Raw genomic sequence first — 19,602 nt, 5'->3', positions numbered from 1 at the left:
TGTTAGCCAACCGATATGGGTGGATAATATGTCTCACTCAATAGTAGTAACTGTGAGAGGGATCTTGGAGTCCTAGTGGAACAACCATTTAAATAGGAGCCAGCCATGTGCAGCAGCTGCCAAAAAAGCCAACACAGTTCTAGGCTGCGTAAACAGAGGGATAGAATTAAGATCACGTGAAGTGTTAATACTACTTTATAAGGCCTTGGTAAGGCCACACTTGGAATACTGCATTCAGTTTTGGTCGCCACGATGTAGAAAAGATGTGGAGACTCTAGAAAGAGTGCAGAGAAGAGCAACAAAAATGATTAAGGGACTGGAAGCTAAAACATATGAAGAACGGTTGCAGGAACTGGGTATGTCTAGTTTAATGAAAAGAAGGACTAGGGGAGATATGATAGCAGTCGTCCAATATCTCAGGGGTTGCCCCAAAGAAGAGGGAGTCAAGCTATTCTCCAAGGCACCTGAGGGTAGGACAAGAAGCAATGGGTGAAAACTAATCAAGGAGAGAAGCAACTTAGAATTAAGGAGAAATTTCCTGATAGTGAGAACAGTTAATCAGCGGAACAGAAGTTGCCTCCAGAAGTTTTGAATGCCCCAACACTAGAAGTTTTAAAGAAGATGTTGAGTAACCATTTGTGTGAAACAGTATAGGGTTTCCTTCCTAGGCTGGGTTGGACTAGAAGACCTCCAAGGTTCCTTCCAAACTCTGTTATTCTATGTAGTTCTATGTAGTGAGAACATGGAGCAGAAATTGCCTTGGGAAACTTCATCCCTGGAAGCTTTCAAGAAGAGACTGGACTGCTCTCTGTCAGAAATGGTGCTCGGGAGGGGGGGTTGGACTAGATGACCTCCAAGGTCCCTTCCATCCCTGTTAATCAGCTGCGATTCAACCCGGAGTCCAGCCAGCCACTTGTCTCCCCCCCAAAGGAATGACTGGAATTGTAGTTTATCAACCGGCACCGAAATGCTTTTTGTTAGGAGCGGCTGCCCCTCCGCTTCCCCCGGAAGCCCCGACGCCCCGCTCCGCCTCTCGCCCCAATCCGCTTCGATCCAGCCTCCGGGTTTCCCCACTGTCCGATAAGTGGGAAAGCGAGGCTTCTCCGCGCTCTCGCTCTCCCGCCCCTCCCCGAAGGCGGGGCCTTGCGCGTGGTGCGTGCTTGCGTGCGTGCAAAGCGGCGACGTCGCGTGCGTGCGTGCGGCCTTCTCTCTCCGCCCGCCTTCCCCCCTCCTTGCTTTTCCCCCCCTCAGACGCTCTCGCGGCGCCGTCGCGCTCCCGGCGTTTCGCGGCCTTTCCCTTCTCCCGGCGGCGGCGGCGGCGGAGCGGCCTTCCCCGACGCGGACATGGCGAACGTGGCCGACACCAAGCTCTACGACATCCTCGGGGTGCCGCCGGGGGTCTCCGACAACGAGCTGAAGAAGGTCCGAAGGGGGGAGGGGGGGGAAGGGAAACAGGCCCGGCTCGAGGGACGGAGGGAGGGGAACCCCCGAGGCCTTCCCCGGCGGGTCCCTGAAGGGCTTCGCCGGTGAGGGGGAAGAAGCCGGGCGCTGGGCCTAGGCGAGCACAGGCGGGCCGGCAGCCATGGGCCTTCGGAGGAGGGAGAGGGAGAAAAGGCCCGAGGCCTCCAGGCCCGACTAGCTGGGGAGGATGGGGGGGGGGGAAGAGACCTTGCATGGCGTTTGGTAAGAGGGGGAGGATCTGCAATGCGAGGGGGAGGGGGGGCAAAGCTAGAGAAGGGCAGCGTTGTATGGGGAGGATGGGAGTTGTAGTCAAGTGGCGGAGGATAGTGGGGGGGGGGGGTGTATTGAAGTGCTGGGGAGAACGGGGGTTGTAGTCCAGTGGAGAAGGGTAGTGAGGAGCGTATGGAGGAGAGATGGGATGCTGGGGAGGATGGGAGTTGTAGTCAGGTGGACGAAGGTAGTGGGGGGGGATGTATGAGGGAGAGATGGGGTGCCCGGGAGGATAGGGGTTGTAGTCAGGTGGAAAAGGATAGTGGAGGGGGGGTGACATGGGGTGTTGAGGAGGATGGGAGTTGTAGCCAGGAGGAGAAGAGTAGTGGAGGATGTATGGGGTGCTGGGGAGGATGGGAGTTCTAGTCAGATGGAAAAGGATAGTGGGGGGTATGGAGGAGAGATTGGATGCTGGGGAGGATGGGACTTGTAGTCGGATGGAGGATGGAGGAGAGATGAGTTGTCTGGGAGGATGTTGAGTAACCATTTGTGTGAAACAGTATTGTAGGTTGTAGTCAGGTGGAGAAGGGTAGTGGGGGTGGTGTATGGAGGAGAGATGGGATGCTGGGGAGGATGGGGCTTGTTGCCCAAGCTACTATCAGGTGGGGAAGAATAATAGGGGTTGTAGTCGGTGGCAAAGGGGGCTTGGGAGGATTCAAGGTGTACAGTAAGTTGCTGGGAAAGGATAGTAGGAAATATTGTATTTCGGGTGCTGGTAACTTGTAGTGGGAGTTGTAGGGTGAGTGAAAATTGAGATTGCTTTGCAGGTTCATAGAAGAGGGAAAGAAGGAGGAAGCTTGGGGGAATCACATATCCAAAGTCCCATTATTTTCTCAGATTTGTTGAATATTTATTTGAACAATTTTTGTAGCTACCTATCTTGCTGGCTTCAGTCTTATCCATGGTTTCCAGGCTGGATTGGCAGCAAGGCATTAATAATTGAGCAAATCTCTTGGCTTTCCTTTGCCTTTTATGTTTTTGTGTATCAAGTATTAGTCTTCCTGTGTTCAGCATCCTGTCCAAGTACTCTCAGAACTTCAACTCCCAACATCCCCAGCCAGAGCTGTAATACAGTCTCTGTTTGCCCCTTTGGGAGAGGCTGAGCAAGTCACCCATGTGTATATATGTAAACACCAGTTTTAAATACATGATGCTCTGGAGTGTGAAGAATAGAGAAACGTTGGAGCTTCCTTTCTGTTTGGCTTCCTCAGTCTTTCCCAAGAATAGGCATTCTGTACAATTGCCTTAAACAATTATTGTGGGGAAAGCAAATCAGAATATATCTTTCCTCTTTTATTTTGCCCATATTCTTGTTCTTTTGAAAAACATTTTGGGTGACCACATATCTTCCCTCTTTATCATTTCATAGGATAACCTTATGATTGCTTTGATGATCCAGAAATTACTTTCTTCTTCTTCTCTCTCACTCCAGTGTCTTAGGTATCTTCTAGAAATTGTTTTCACCTTCTGATCTCGTTCCCACAGGAGAAGAATGGGTTGACACTACTTTTCTTTTCAGGGAAGCAAATTTTATTGCTTAACAATTCAACTGAATTGTTTCCGTCTGCAGAATCACCATGAGGCTGAGCTATATAGACCTTTGAACTTCTCAAGTATTACCAAAAAACAAATTTTTAGTGGCAGAGATAGGGAAATAATTGAAGGCAGCATTGTCTAGTTCATAATTATTTTTCATTAAATCAAATCCTGTTTACTTTTTGCCTTCACCTGGCCCACTTTAGGGATTGCGTCACACTCTAACCTTGTCCTCAGTAACTGATCCATTGACTATCTGTGTCCTTGTTTTTGTAACCGGTCAACCCTGCACCTCTTGTCTCCCAGGCCAACGGAAAGCCATCCCATAATACAGGTTTCAACTGGTTAATCACTATTTCCTGCCTACTAAGAAGGCGCTGCTGCTGGGAAAGGAATCCTAGACATTGGGGAGTTATGGTTTGGCCTGGATGTTTGTTATTGAGGAAGTAGGTGCATGGGAGGACTCACACAAGTGATAGGGCCTGAGGTCAACAGGAAAATAAGTTCGCTTGTAGGGCCTGCCCCAGCTTAAACTTCCCAGGAAAAACGATCATTGGCTCCGTTTATTGAGAAAGGTATATAGTTTATTAGAGGTCAAGTGTATTTTCGGGCAAGGCTCAGTTTGGTATGCGGCCCCATCTTCCATCTGGGTGACCTTCAGCCAGCGTGTTTCGTTTCCCCAAAGCATTCCCCTCTTCGTTCCCCTCCCCACAGGTCATGGCAGTCTGTCACCAAATAGTAACAAGCCAATGTGAGGTGTCAGCTGATATCCCTATTCTGAACTGGAGTGGGTAGGGGGGGAAAAACCCTATCTTCTGTAGTCTATTGCCTTTCTCCATGAGTAAACAAATAGAGTTTGATATTCTGTGACGTTTTGCCTCCTGTAAATCCAGTTTCTTAGGTGGAGGGTAAAATTAATTGTTCTTTGACACTAATTTTGAATACACCTGTTGGATCCCAACAGGCCTGTTGAGAGCATGCATACAGATTCCATAAACGTGGAATTGAAAATGAACTTTAAAAAAAAAAGCTACACGTGAATGAATTTCTTTTAGCATAGCTGATGCTTTTACAGGATCAAGTGGAAGACCTCCTTTCCCAAGTTCATTGAAAGTGGTTTGAATCTGGCATGGATATTCTGCCTCTCAAGTTTACCAAAATGGAACTCTCTGGATTATAACTGGAAATTATCAGTTGGAGAGAGTTCCATTCCTCACTTCTAAAATGGTTGCCAACTAACAACTCTTGAGTTGTCTCTCAATCTAATGGGCATTGCGTAGCGACACTCCCATCTTTTTGCTGCTTGTCTTTTTAGAAGAAAGGCTTGGCAAAGGCCAATTAGCACCCAAAGCTGTTTCGTTTTTAATAGCAAAGGAAATGTTCGCATGACTTATCTTTCCCTATAAAGTAGTGGCCAAAATTGTGGAAACCTTTTGGGAAAAGTATACAGTATTTTTGAAGTTTCATGGCTAATAACACCACCTTTTTTTTTTTGGAATAAAATTATATATCAATGGAAAGATAATTTAATCAAGAATGTAATGCAGTAACTTTTCTGAAGGACTTGCTTTTGGAATAGCAGTTATAAAAAAGAAAAGTGAAACACATAGAAAAAAATGAGATATGCAAATATTATCACCATGGCAGTTAATACTTAGATGAGTAACCTTTAGCATGAAGTAACCTCCCCCTGGAGTGAACCAAGTCTTTTACTTCTGCAGCTGTTATAATGTGAAACCAAGATTGAATGATTGCTTCTATTAACTGGGTTTTATTGCTGCTTATATTTGGCTATACCTTTTCATAGAATAGAGATAATTGAACAAACTTTGTTGCATTACATTCTTGGTTAAATTGTCTTTCCATTGATATATAATTTTATGCTACTACTCCAAACAAAGTGGTATTATTAGCCATCAAACCTCAAAAATACACCTTTTCCCAAAAGGTTTCCACAATTTTGGCCATTACTGTCTCTTGAAAAGAGTGGTCTGAAACATGCTGAATGGTTTGGCTTCATTTTTATAATACTTGCAGTCCTTAGGAACAATTATCTCCCATAAAACAATAACTGGGATGCCATTTAAAATACTCCAAGGTCTTGGCCATGTTAGGACAGCTGCAGTTTTCTTATGAAAGCTTAATTATTGGCACTGTTTTCAGTGAGGCATCTTTTACACCTATATAATGGTTTGAACTGCTGATCTCAGAAAAAAAATATTACAGTAAACTGATTTAGTTAATATTTTATGTAAGGTATAGCTAGACCAGGGGTCCCCAAACTTGGCAACTTTAAGACTTGTGGACTTCAACTAGCTGCCTGGGGAATTCTGGGAGTTGAAGTCCACAAGTCCTAAAGTTGCCAAGTTTGAAGACCTCTGAGCTAGACTATGAATGATTATTTAGAAATGAAACTAATTAACCAGGTTAAGACGTACTTATTAAACAAGTTATACTTGTTATAATTATCATGTGCTAAGCTGTAAACGAGCGTTGCGCATCATGAGATTCCCCCACTCTCCAACCTTTGAGGAAGTCTTCCCAAAAGTGCTGCTAAATGGCAACTAGGAAGGCCAGAGAGTAAGAACATTATTAAATAAGGGTTTTAATTACAGCTGACTAACATTGCAGTTAATTTTCTCAGATGTAAAGTGCTTCTTGTTTTGTCCTTGGTTTTTGGAAAGCTGCTCCCACTTGAGCTGGGCCTAAACCTTGGCACCAAAACGTTCAGCATCCCTGCCAGAAACCAAAGCACAAAATAGAAGTGCTGTGCAAATGATGTGCTAACGACAAGAGCAGTCGTAGCAGCAGTGATGGAGGGAGGTGTGCTTGTGTGGCGTTGGTGGGCAGGAACCTGAAGCCTCAGGTAACGTTAGTGTTGTTAAACTTAACTAAACCCATCCCCCTCTATGGAATTCAACAACATCCGAACACCCACTGCGGCCCTCATATGGAATTAATAATAGTTTGGCATTCGTTTCCAGGCTTTAATTCAGTACATTTTTTTTAATGGATAATGCATAATCGTGGACTGTTGCTTTTTCCATGTTTACTAATTTGGGAATGTTAAGGGTGAAGTTTGAGGTAAATGGGGGGGAAAGGGGTTTGATTTGATTGATTTTATTTCATTTATATGCCGCCCTTTTCCCCAAAGGGGACTCAGGGCGGCTCACAATTCAAATCAGGGAAGGGGGGTACAGACAGAAAATAAAAAGATGAAACATAGCAATACATAATTTAAAAACACACAACAGTCATACCATTCGAGATGGGGGGGCAACAGCTCTTTAGCCCCAGGCCTGTCGGAACAGCCAGGTTTTAAGGGCTTTGTGGAAGGCCTGGAGGGTGGTGAGGGTTCGAATCTCCACGGGTTCTAGGTTTGTGAGAAGGATTGCCCCTTTAGAAGGGGTTGCCTCAGATGTTTGGTCTAACCATCCAACAATCTATATTTGGGTTACAAACCTTGTCTCCTGGTTCTGGTTGGTCATCTGTATTCCTTTTAAAGGGACTTACGCTTGTCCAGGAATGAACAATTCTCAGCCCTGCAGATCTTATTGAATTCCAGTTATCACACTTAATCTGTGTGATTGATGATGAAGGATTATCATAGCGTGTCTAGAGGACCAGAACATACACATTCACGTATATTTGCATGGAACTTTGATATTATACATAATAATATAACTTGAACTAGAGAAAATTCACGGCTGCCTGCTAACTTCTTGTGTTGGTGTTTTTTTGGTGTTTAGGCATATCGTAAGCTTGCCAAAGAATATCACCCGGATAAGAATCCAAACGCAGGTGACAAGGTATGAATTGTTTTGCTTGCAACTTGCTTCTGAAACATATTTTGCACCATATACTGAGCTAAATGCAATTGTGAATAAACTAGCCTATGAATGTTTAGCCCATGGATTTAGGAATTGACAGAATTTCAGTCTTTGCCATAAAATAAAAAGTGTTCAGTTTGGGGAGATGTCCGAGTTCAAATCTAAACCCTAAAATTCAGCAAGCCAAATTCTAGGAACTACTTGCTCTGAGCTTTTATAAGCATAAAGTAATACTAGGGAATGAAAATAATCAAGGGTATTTTTTTTAATGCTTCTCTCTTTCTTTAGTTCAAGGAAATCAGCTTTGCCTACGAAGTTCTCTCAAACCCCGAGAAACGTGAATTATACGACCGATATGGAGAACAAGGCCTTCGGGAAGGTAGTGGCGGAAGCGGAGGAATGGACGATATATTCTCCCACATATTTGGTGGGAGCCTTTTCGGTTTCATGGGTAATCAGAATAGAAGTCGTAATGGAAGAAGGCGAGGCGAAGATATGATGCACCCACTTAAGTAAGTACTAAGCTGGTGTCCTTTCGTTGAAAATGTCTTTCATTCACAATATTTTTTTTCAGAAAATGGGAAGATCCAAGCTCTAGTTGAAACTTTATTATTAAAATATCCACATTGACTTCAGGATTAGTGACAGTGCTTGAAACCTGTGCTGCAGAATCTATAGAAGATATGCTCATTCCTGAATTTGCACAAAGAAAAGTAATTATTTGATGCCTTCCAGTGTAAACGTAATTGTGTTGGTGCAAGGCAATCACTGTAAGAGAGCCTCTTTTGGTGTGGATTATGCCCTGTGCTCAGCAGTTCTTACCAAGCTATCTCTGACTGTGGTGTTTTTTTAAAAAAAAAAAATCTAAGTTAGGATTTTAATCCTACTTGAAGAATTCAACCTTAGATTTGTAGGTAGGAAAATAATTGCTGCAAAATAGTTATTGCATAGCTTTTACAATATGTATTTAGAATAACCTAATAGAGATAAACGTGATAACATAATTTAAAGGGGGAAATGACTTTCCATCTTCATCATAACTATAAATGTAACTTACCTTCTCTTAAAATGCAACAAATGATCTCTTCTTCCCATCTCTTATGCTAAAAAAATCCTTAAAGCCTCATCATTAAGTCCTGATGTCAGCAAAAATCCATTAAAATTTGCCAAGGATACCATCTATTTTAATATTGATCCAACAAACCAACTCTGTATTCCTTTCTTTTATTTCTAACAATTCTTAACCTTTAGTCTGTTCAAATAATAACCTGGAACTTGGTTTCTTTTCATTTCCTCTCTCCCCACAATATTCTTCAAAACTTTAACAAGCTCTTTTGTAAATCCAATATGGAAAAATTATATTATTTTCTTGGTTTATTGTTTGATTATTCTTTTTAATTAAGATATCATGGCTTACTTTTTCTTTTATCTATTAATGTTCTTTGCATACCTCCATCAGTTTTTTTTTTGTCTAGTCTCTGAAGAGAATCTTAGAAAATGGAAAATTAATATAGGAAAACCTTATGGTATCCTGATTAAGATCATTTACACTTTAAAAATACATTTACACTTTAAAAATAGTATCTTGAACATAAGAAAACAGTGGAAGCCAGTAAGGGCAGGAAATATCCCTTTCTCTACTACTACTACTACTAGTACTACTACTACTACCGTACTATTACTACTACTACTACTACTACTACTACAGTTTCTGAATGCAGCTGTTATTCCACGCCATGAATTGGGCTAAATCTTCCTACCTGAAATTATACTTTGGATAATAATAGCTACGTGTTGATTTCTGAATAATTCAAACAATCTCACAATTCCAAGGCACTTGGAGGAAATAATTAAGCTGTGGTCCAAGAAATATCAGCGTTAATGGGGTTTGATCCTTGAGGTCTGAGGAGGCTCTACTTTGGACTCTAGAGTATAAATCTTTAAAATACTTTCTGGGGATTTTTATTTCGTTATTCGTTTGGTACTTCGAGGCAAGCGATTTAAAAACAAGGTCATGCCACTGAATCACCGTAGAATTGAGTATTAAAGCCTTGCCCACGCTTCAGGTAATAAGATACATTTCCTGAGGGAGAGAAACTACAGCTAGGAACAGCCCAGCGAGCTATAATAACAAACTGGAGCCTATACTTCTACCAGTCGATGCATTAAAAATATGGTTCGGCATCTCTTTATAATAAAAACAGCCAAATATTAGAAGTTGATCCAGGCAAGGCAAACATTCAGTGTATAGGACCAAGTAGGCAGCCATCAAGATGGGGGCGTGACCGGACAAAAGCGCGCCTGACAATAGCACGCCGACAAAACCGCGTCAATAAAACCATGACGTCGATAGCGCGCCGACAAAAGAGCGCCGACAGAAGCACCATTACGGTAAGGGTTAGGTTAGGGTTACCTTTAGGGTTAGGTTAAGAGCGCGCTTCTGTCCTCATTCTTCGGCGCGATTTCGAACTCGTGCTTTTGTCCCCGCGGTTTTGTCAGCGCGATTTTGTCGAGCGCGCATTTGTCGGTGAACCAGGTGAGGGCACATTTGAAATGTTGTGCAATGGGTGCTACTTGTGAGTGGCTGGCACAATAAGCTGCATATTTGCAAGTTAGCTTCAGGGTGAGGGAGGCCAATCACGAAAACTTCATCTATTAGAAGATGAGCATTTCATTTGAACTTCCCTGAGGCTGGTGATTGGAGCTGTTTCCTACAAGGGGGGCGTCAGAGAGTCAAAGAGGACTAGGTAGTAGCCCACGTGCCTAATGGCACGTGAATCATATCTATAAACCGAAATAGCAATAATACATTCTGGATTAGTGCGCTTGAGATTGTGATTGAGATTGTGGTACCTTGCTCAACAGTAGTAACTGTGAAAGGGATCTTGGAGTCCTAGTGGACAACCATTTAAATATGAGCCAGCAGTGTACAGCAGCTGCCAAAAAAGCCAACACAGTTCTAGGCTGCCTAAACGGGGATAGAATCAAGATCACGTGAAGTGTTAATACCACTTTATAATGCCTTGGTAAGGCCACACTTGGAATACGTCATTCAGTTCTGGTCACCACGATGTAGAAAAGATGTGGAGACTCTAGAAAGAGTGCAGAGAAGAGCAACAAAGAGGATTAGGGGACTGGAGACTAAAACATATGAAGAATGGTTGCAGGAACTGGGTATGTCTAGTTTAAGAGAAAGAAAGACTAGGGTAGACATGATAGCAGTGTTCCAATATCTCAGGGGTTGCCACAGAAGAGGGAGTCAAACTAGTCGCCAAGGCACCTGAGGGTAAAACAAGAAGCAGTGGGTGGAAACTAATCAAGGAGAGAAGCAATTTAGAACTCAGGAGAACTTTCCTGATAGTGAGAACAATTAATCAGTGGAACAGAAGTTGCCTCCAGAAGTTGTGAATGCTCCAACACTGGAAGTCTTTAAGAAGATGGGTTTAGGGTTTCCTGCCTAGGCAGGGAGTTGGACTAGAAGACCTCCAAGGTCCCTTCCAACTCTGCTATTGTATTGTATTGTATTGAGCTATGTTGTCTTAACATCCCAGAAGGACTTTTATGGGGCTCAAAAGATCCTCCTCCTATTAATTATGTTCTTTATCCAGTAGTTCAGCTTCCTATTTAGTTTTTAATAAACGTTTAAGTCAAGCAGAGCAGTTAATCTAAAAACATGTTTTCTCTGGTTGGTGTCCATGAGTCTCACATTCCCAGTTCTGGATATGCTAGCTATCCTCAAAATATTGTAAGGTGGCATAGAGAAGACTTTTTACTGAAATGATGAATATTAGCGATAGATAGATAGATAGATAGATAGATAGATAGATAGATAGATAGATAGATAGATAGATAGATAGATAGATAGATCTTATTTGATATCTTGTCCTTTTTTAAAAATAAAAATCAAGCAGCGCAACGCAGTACATTAGTTTTATAAGTCTGAGATTATTCCATCCCTCCTTGAAGGAATGATTTACAATGTGACTTTAAGTATTCTTTGGACTCTCCTTAAGAGAAGGTATAGGGGCTTTAAAATGTTAAACAATTCCCCCAGTAGGGCTTCGAAAGAGTTCACTTCAATTCAGGGTAAATAAAAATCAATGATTTAAAAAAAAAATTTTTTTTAAATCAGATTTTTTTTTATTTACATTGGATTTTTGAAAAAAAATTATTCTAATAAAATGCTTTTGGAGTAAAAATCTGTCTAAAGGTATGTTTCTATTTAAGATACATCAGTCATTTAGTTTATTCAGCGTGAAATGGAGCTTAGTTGTGTAGCATGAGGCTGTATATTCTACTGTATTGGTACTGTCGTCGTGTCAACAGCAGGTCCTAGGAGAAGCCACTGCGGGACAGAGATGGCAGTTGATCTTTAAAAATTATGATTAAAATCGAGCTGATTTAAACCAAGCCTTTTTACTTGAGATTTTAAATTGTGATTTTAATCGTGATCTACATCAAATCCACCCTGCTTCAACTTTTGGTTGCACTGTGTTCATAATTCTTCCTGTGTCATCCTGACCTGATGGCTTTAAGCAGCCTGCTAATAACCATGTTATTTCTAAAGGACTGTGAGAATAACCTTGAGAGACAAGAGGAAGGCCTGTGGTCTAGACAACAGCCTAATAAACAACATCTGAGCCTAAACCAGAAATGTAATTTGAGAAAGCATCTCAGAACTGACCCTCCCTACGTCCCTGAAACAGAAAGAAGGGGCAGCCCTTTCAGACTTAGAATATTCTGTTACTCTCACCTTACAATAAAAGTAGCGTTCCTGGTGTTGGTTTCTTGCTCTGGACTACCTTGATAACTATTTTGGGGTAAAGCAGTGGGAAAAATAAGGCATACCATAGAAGTAAATCTACACAGCACAAAAATCCTCATTGTTCTGCTTAAAAGAAACAGCAGAGAGAGGGTGAGGAAGAAGAGTGAAATTAAATGCAGGGAGTCCTTGATTTACAACAGTTCATTTAGTGACCAAAGTTACGACGACACTGGAAAAAAGTGACTTGTGATTGTTTTTCACTTGCAGCGTCCCAAGGTCACATGATCAGAATTCAGGCACTTGGCAACTGACTCATATTTATGACGGTGGCGGTGTCCAGAGGTCGTGTGATTCCCCTTTGCGACCTTCTGACTAGCAATGGGGAAGCCACGTTCACTTCACCCTGTTACTAAGTGAATCACTGCAGCGATTCACTTAACAACCGTGGCAGGAAGAGTCATAAAATGGAGCAAAACTCACTTAACAAATGTTCCGCTTAGCAACAGAAACATTGGGCTCAATTGTGGTCGTAAGTCAAGGACTACCTGTAGTTAGTACCACATAACTATATTGTAAAAAAAAAAATTGTGTTGGATTAAAACACCTGAAAATGAATCCATCCCTTAATTGTTCCACTGACATTTGTTCAGTTCCCTTCTGCTGCTGTAATAGATTCAAAATATGCTTATCTTGAATTTCCAGCACAGCAATGGTCAAGCATAGAGGTAGAATGGCAGAACATTGTTTTTTAATGATAAGAGAATGGCTGGTTTAAAACCTGCCAGACAGCTTACCACACTAATACAAACTGTCACCGGGTGTTTTAAACGGTTCCACCACAAAAGCGTGTAGGACAAAATCGCGCTCGACAAAAGCGCGCTGTGACGTCATCACAGCGCGACGAAAAAGTTCGAAAAATGTAAAAATAAAGCGAAAACCTTACCCTAAGCCCCCCAAACCTAACCCTAAACCTAACTCTTAACCTAACCCTAACCGTTAAAGTAACGAAAAACGTAACGCTAACCCTTAACCTAACCCTAACGCTAACGCTCTAAAGCTAACCCTAACTCTTAACCTAACCCTAAACCTAAACCTAACCCTTACCTTTATGTGAATCGGCTTGCTTTAATTTAATTTTTATTAATTTTTATTTGAATTTTTCAATCTTTTTCGTCGCGCTGTGATGACGTCAAAGGTGCGATTTTGTCGATCGCGCTTTTGCCGTCCGCGCTTTTGACGGGTCACGGTTTTAAACTAGTAGTGAAGTAGTGACACAAATTAAGATAGACGTTTTAGATTTATGGCTGAGTTGCCGAGCACAGGGGGAAGGCTCTGCAGATATGCTTTAATTTGACCTACATTTCTTCCACTGAAAAGCTGGACAAGGCTTAGAGCATTGTAACCTGCTTTAGTTTTGGAGTATTCTGACTCAGCAATTAAACTCGGGTGATATTGGGCCTATGGGTGTCACAGTCTCAGCCTTGGTTAATCGGTGCTTTCCTGTACTTGGAGAAAATGGGGATTAACCGTAGTCATGGTGCGTTATTAGATAGAGCTGCTCTGATGGCAGGAAGATAGAAACCTAACGGCTATTTTCAAGTTTGCAGTTAATTCAGCTCAACTCTTCTTACGTTGCGTGGGCCAGTTTTAACAAGTATTTGCAATGGCACAAATGTACAGTAACGCACTTATTTTAGACTTGCATTTGCCAGGTATTAAAATAAACCTCTTTTCTTCTCAGAGTTTCTTTAGAAGATCTATATAATGGGAAAACGACCAAACTACAACTTAGCAAGAATGTCCTTTGCAGTTCATGTAATGGGTGAGTTTTCTTTTATTCATTTGTCTTTGGAAATTCCTTTGTGCAAAGAAATAAGCCCATAAAAACAATGCACACCCATCTAGAATGCAGCTGTTTGTATAATGGGTTTATTTTTTCCCCTCAGCCGGAGTAGCTGCCTAATATTTGCGCCTCCACTCTTTCAGTGGCCCCCTCTTAAATCTTTCCATCTGGCACTTATTAGCTTCTTGATGCTTCCATGCCATTCGTTGGACCCCCAAAAAAATCACGGCGTTTTCTTTCTCTCTCTTTTGACATGGATCCAGTCAAGGGGGTAAATCTGGAGCAGTTCAGAAGTGTACAGCTTGCCGAGGCCGAGGCATGCGGATTATGATCAGACAGCTGGCTCCTGGGATGGTTCAGCAAATGCAGTCGGTCTGTTCCGATTGCAATGGAGAAGGTAATCCAACCGGTTCTCCTGCAAGAAAGGAGGGGAGGCCAAAGCATTCAGGCAGGCTCTGTCCCATCGTTACCAAATAAATGCCAGTTAATGTTCAGTGTTCTGACCTGGGCTTCCCAAGATCATGAAGCCGACTCCTCGTCCCGATAAGACCTCCGTTATTTAGGTTAAAGGGAATTCCTCTCCAGCAAAGTCCCAGCCAACAGTCTTTCGTGAGATTTCACCACTACAGACCTTTATCAGGCTTGGAGAGCTGCCAGGCTGATATCTTCCAAACGCCACACTGTAGCAGCAATTACTTGGCAAGAAGTCAGGAACCGATCTTCACCCTAAGGAATTGAACTAATTGTCTCCTGCAAATTCCACTCCCCTTTCGCTCCTCTTTATTCCCCATGGGAGGGGCCATTCACCATCCACCTGTGCCTTTACTCCCGAGTTGACCTCTGTTCTTTAGCTGTTTCCTTTGTCTGGCAACTCTGTGATTGCACACACTGGGAACAGGCTCCAGCTGTTCTTCTGCCTCACTAATGTCCAACTACGAAGGCAGCTGATAACTGTCAGATGGTTCTGGCCCCATCTCTGCCTCCGACGCAGAGCCTACCCCAGACTCCAGGACTGGCCCATGTTCCTCCCCAACCTCCTCACTGTCTGAGTCTGCCACCAGCTCTGCTGGCCGCTGGCGGGCCACAACAAGGCTTCCTGTCTTCTAGTCTTTCTAGGAAGGCTGAGATTTTGGAACCCTGATTTTCCTGATGTACAGCCATTCATTGGCCCCAAACACCAAGGACAATGTGGATAGACTTGTTCTTCAGTACCATATTGACGGCCATGGGTTCTTCATTCTCTATCAAAACGCCATTCCTCTTCAACCAGTGGCAGATAGAAATAGCAGCCCAAAGATAGAAACTTAAGAATAAAATTAATAGCTTAAAACATATTTATGTCTGCTTGAAGAAGGAACCAGAAGCTTCCTTAAATCTGGGGAAAGAAAGTAAGTTGTTTTGGATAGTGAGATGGGCAGAATATTGAATGAATGAATGAGAAAATACATACAGTACATACCTACAGAAAATACAGAATAGCCATTGCTGATCTGAGAATTTGGGTCTTTGTAGCTTGAGTTTTCCTACCTCTTAGAACAAGGTGCAAACATGTTGTCTCTCTTTAGGAGAAGTCATCAACGAAAAAGACCGCTGTAAAAAATGTGAAGGGAAGAAGGTGATAAAAGAAGTAAAGATCCTTGAAGTCCACGTAGACAAAGGCATGAAGCATGGGCAGAGAATCACCTTTACCGGAGAAGCTGATCAAGCCCCCGGCGTGGAGCCAGGAGACATTGTTCTCCTGCTCCAAGAAAAGGAGCACGAGGTAAGGATGGCTTGAATTGCCGAAAGAACATTGGCTCCATGGCACTGGGGCATTTTGAATGGCAATGTTTGGGATGGTGAAACTTCATTAAATGCGCACCAGTCCTGGCAGCACAGTGGTTAAAGTGCAGTATTGCAAGCTCACAGCCTGGAGTTCGATCCTAACTGGCTCAAGATTGACTCGGCCTTCCATCCTTCCAAAGTCGGTAAAATGAGGACCCAGTAATGCAAACAATGCTTCTACATTGCAAACTGCCCAAAAAGTGCTGTAAAGTGCTATAGAGCGGTATTTAAGAAGCCTAAATGCAATTGCTGTTGCTGTGGTTATTGTGGTGCCATTTGCAATAGGATTGCCTGAACCTTTCTATTAGATATTTGGGTATCAGGACAAGATAATATTTGCAGCTCCAGGTTTGAACTGAGGAGTCCTTGTTGCTCTCTGAGCTTGGTAACATCTGCAGAGCCCTGGTGGCACAGCGGTTAGAATGCAGCGTTGCAGGCAAACTCTGCCCACAGCCTGGAGTTCGATCCTGAGTGGCTCAAAGTTGACTCAGCCTTCCATCCTTCCGAGGGAGGTCAGTAAAATGAGGACCCAGATTATTGGGGCTGACTCCGTCAACCTCCCAGAGAATGCTGTAAAACAGTGTGGGGCAGTATATACCGTATTTTTCGGAGTATAAACCTTTTTCTCTTAAAAAAGAGGGTGAAAATCTGGGTGCGTCTTATACACTGAATACAGCATTTTTTGCCTCCCAAAACCCCGCCCCTTCACCAAAATGGCCGTGCAGAGCCTTTAGGAGGCTACCAGAAAGCTCCTGGGGGTTAGGGAGGGCAGAAATAAGTGGAAAACGGGACATTTTTTGCCTAAAGGCTATGCATGCCCTTTTTTTGACAAAAAACGAGCCATTTTTGGGAGGTCTACAGAGTTCCAAAAATTTCGTTTTTTTTTAATTTGCCTCTTCAAAATCTTGGTGCGTCTTATACTCTGAAAAATACGGTAAGTCTACATTCTATTGCTGTTGATAAATGACAGTTTATATAAAAGATGTTCGATTTGGAAAAGGGTGGCAATAGTGCGCAGTCCACTTGGGAGAAGAGCTTGAGGAATCCAGTATGGTCCCTGAAGATGGCCAGCTTCTGTAGAAAACCCTCGCGTGCCAAATGGCGAGAGCAAACACCCAAGGGTCGAGGTGGCGCAGTGATTAGGGTGCAGTACTGCGGGCCACTTCAGCTGACTGTTATCTGCAGTTCAGCGGTTCTAATCTCACCGGCTCAAGGTTGACTCAGCCTTCCATCCTTCCGAGGTGGGTGAAATGAGGACCCAGACTGTGGGGGCGATATGCTGACTCTGTAAACCGCTTAGAGTGGGCTGAAAGCCCTATGAAGTGGTATATAAGTCTAACTGCTATTGCTATTCTCCCTCTTTCTCCCAGATGTTCCAGAGAGATGGAAATGATCTGCATATGACACACAAGATTGGGCTTGTCGAGGCCCTGTGTGGCTTTCAGTTCACATTTAAGCACCTCGATGCACGTCAGATTGTGGTGAAATATCCCCCAGGAAAAGTAATTGAGCCAGGTAAAAACTTGCACACTGAAAGTTCTCCCACCTTCCAATGTTTTTTTTAAAAAAATGTTTTTTGCCTAGAGATAAACGACACGCTGCCCTTCACTGACAGTGTCCCATTTTTTTGTTTGTTACTTTTTAAACTCTAGGTTCCGTCCGGGTAGTTCGAGGGGAGGGCATGCCACAATATCGCAACCCTTTTGAAAAGGGTGATCTTTATATAAAGTTCGATGTGCAGTTTCCTGAAAACAACTGGATTAGCCCGGAAAAGCTTACAGTAAGTACCCATAGCAGTCTGGTAAAATATTCCCTTCTCCGAGAGCACGTGAAAAATCCTAAACTCTTCACACCTCCTCTCTCTCCTTGCAATTAACCCTTAAAATAAGCGTAAGATTATTCAAGGGAAGCGTCTGCTCCCAAACACAGGAAAACCACATGATCTGGCCCACTCCACATCATTGTTCCGCCTTCTCCAGAAATCTTGAGGGTGTAGGGCAGGCAACCACGCCATGATATTGGAGCAAAAGGCAAGTTATATTGAAAAATCAAATAACCATAAACATTGGGGGGGGCATAAATAGAATGACAACTCCATGCAAACACTTTTCTTGCTATATCCTCAGGCCAACACATAGTTGAGCAGCTGATTCTCACAGTGCTTTCTAATGTCTACATGTATTTACCCATGCAATATGGCTGTAGTAGTATTTCTTAAACACATTATCCTTCTTACTCCTCCCTCTTTTTAAGTTTTTTATTTTTATTCTCTTACACATAAGTTACATGTATACATTCACGTAGTTATTGTTCTTAATTATGTTTATCACTTTCATATTTGTTTTTCCATATAAAAAGTTAAAATATACATTCTGGGTTGCTATGCTTACCATCCCATATACCTATTTGTCTTATCAGCAGCCTGTTTTTTTCCTTTTCTTTTCACCCTCCCTCCCTTCTCTACTTTCTTCTTTCCTCCCCTCCTTTCCCTTTCCTTCTTCCCTTGCCTCTCCCCTACTCCTGTCTTCCTCTTCCCCCTCCTACCCTCTTTCTATCCCTTCCTCTCCTTTCCTCTTCCTTCCTTCTCTCCCCTTCCCTCTATCCTCCTATCTTCCTTTCCTTTTCTGTTGTGGTTATCTCTTTTCAACTCTCATCTGGTGTATTTTCGGGATGGTATTCCCGCAAACCCTATCATAATTTTACGCTTATCCTTTCCTATTCCTTTTTCTTCACTATCATGTCCTATTTCTTTTCTCTATATCATTCTTGAACATATACTTACAGATTGATACTTTCTTTTCTGTTTCCCCCCTTTTCCATTTAATAGTGTCTCATCTGGGTTCTATCTCTCTCTCTTGCTTTCTTTTCTAGATTTCTTTCTCTAATCAATCCTAAAATCTTCCCCATGTCTTGAAGTACGCCTCTCCCCTACTCCTCTCTTCCTCTTCCTCCTCCCTCTTATTGGTATTATTACAATTACCATTATTCTGTTGCTTTGCATGTACATCTGAGAGCTGCTGCGCCGGAGACAAATTCCTTTGAGTGTCTTAAAATCACGCTTGGCCCAAATAACCTATTCAAAACGAATTCACGATATTTTACTTTTAGGAACTTGAAGACCTCCTGCCCTCCAGACCAGAGGTTCCCAACATAATTAGCGAAGCAGAAGAAGTAGACCTTCAAGAATTTGACACCACTCGTGGGTCAAGCGGTGGGCAGAGGCGCGAGGCGTACAATGATAGTTCCGATGAGGAAAGTGGCCATCATGGACCGGGGGTGCAGTGTGCCCACCAGTAAAAAAAAAATAAAAAAAAATTCTGTCCAGGGCGGGGTAAGGGAAGTTACACACGGATTTTTTTCTCTCTTCAAAATTTTGCCTGACTTGTTCTCAGCAACACAGTTGGATTGTCTAAAACAATGCACACAAGCCCAATGGACATATGTTGCTGTATGTGTAACTTTTAAAAATTGGTCCATAGTATCTACAGAAGTGTATAATTTAAACTAACCACACACAGACACACACACACAAAGCTTACATCTTTCTTTTTTCCCCCCCCTCTCGACTGACCGTTTCTGTAGCAGAATAAAGGCACTTGAAAGGAAGGCGAGACTCTTCTCCTGTTCATCTGGATTTAAGTTCCAGTCCTTGTACTTGTGCTTGATTTTTACCAGTTTTTTGTGTAGATTTTAAGTTTCCTCTATTTTAAATTCAAAATTCTACATTGTAAAGTTTTGTGTAAAAAATTTTTGTCCCGAGGCTTGGTTATTTGGCTGCATCTGCATAAGCTGCTACAAATAGAATAAAAGAAATTCATAGCCTGTATCTATCACTTTTAGATGCATGGTAAGTAAATTGGGTTTCGGCGCACGGGAATAGAAAACTGATGGGGAAAAACCATGGAAGATTTAAAAACAAAAACAAAAAAAAAGTGGTTGTAAGAGTTTTTTTTTTTACCATCTTGTGAAAAAAAAAAAGGTTTCTGAAACTTAATAAAAACCATTGGTGTATGATGATACTCTTTGTAACGGTTTTCTTTCTCATCAATTCTGCAGCTGAAATTAAACCTTGG

The 19,602-nt window shown here is 42.4% G+C and overlaps 1 protein-coding gene across 1 annotated transcript; it reads left to right on the top strand.

The window, feature by feature from the left end:
* The first annotated feature begins 1,215 nt into the window (after positions 1 to 1,215).
* On the top strand, positions 1,216 to 19,546 carry DNAJA2 (DnaJ heat shock protein family (Hsp40) member A2). The gene is made up of 9 exons (XM_087729183.1): positions 1,216 to 1,422; positions 7,017 to 7,076; positions 7,386 to 7,609; positions 13,604 to 13,684; positions 13,969 to 14,102; positions 15,271 to 15,467; positions 16,900 to 17,044; positions 17,182 to 17,309; positions 18,638 to 19,546. Exons 1-9 carry the CDS (start codon positions 1,345 to 1,347, stop codon positions 18,824 to 18,826), a joined length of 1,236 nt encoding a protein of 411 aa, XP_087585309.1. The 5' UTR covers positions 1,216 to 1,344; the 3' UTR covers positions 18,827 to 19,546.
* The last annotated feature ends 56 nt before the right edge of the window (positions 19,547 to 19,602 follow it).

This window comes from Thamnophis sirtalis, unplaced genomic scaffold (assembly GCF_051295495.1).
Source record: "Thamnophis sirtalis isolate CommonGarterSnake01/CBP01778 unplaced genomic scaffold, rThaSir2_p1.2 scaffold_14, whole genome shotgun sequence".
Taxonomy (NCBI): domain Eukaryota; kingdom Metazoa; phylum Chordata; class Lepidosauria; order Squamata; family Natricidae; genus Thamnophis; species Thamnophis sirtalis.
Note: the sequence above shows the minus strand (reverse complement) of the source record. Positions and strands in the feature narration are given on the sequence as shown.

What these genes read in the sequence shown, in the direction of transcription:
- DNAJA2 (XM_087729183.1), top strand. Translation starts at nt 1,345, where the DNA reads ATGGCGAACGTGGCCGACACCAAGCTCTACGACATCCTCGGGGTGCCG. An exon ending in TCCAAGAAAAGGAGCACGAG is followed by an intron (nt 15,468 to 16,899) that starts GTAAGGATGGCT and finishes TCTTTCTCCCAG; the next exon opens with ATGTTCCAGAGAGATGGAAA. An exon ending in AGGAAAAGTAATTGAGCCAG is followed by an intron (nt 17,045 to 17,181) that starts GTAAAAACTTGC and finishes TTTAAACTCTAG; the next exon opens with GTTCCGTCCGGGTAGTTCGA.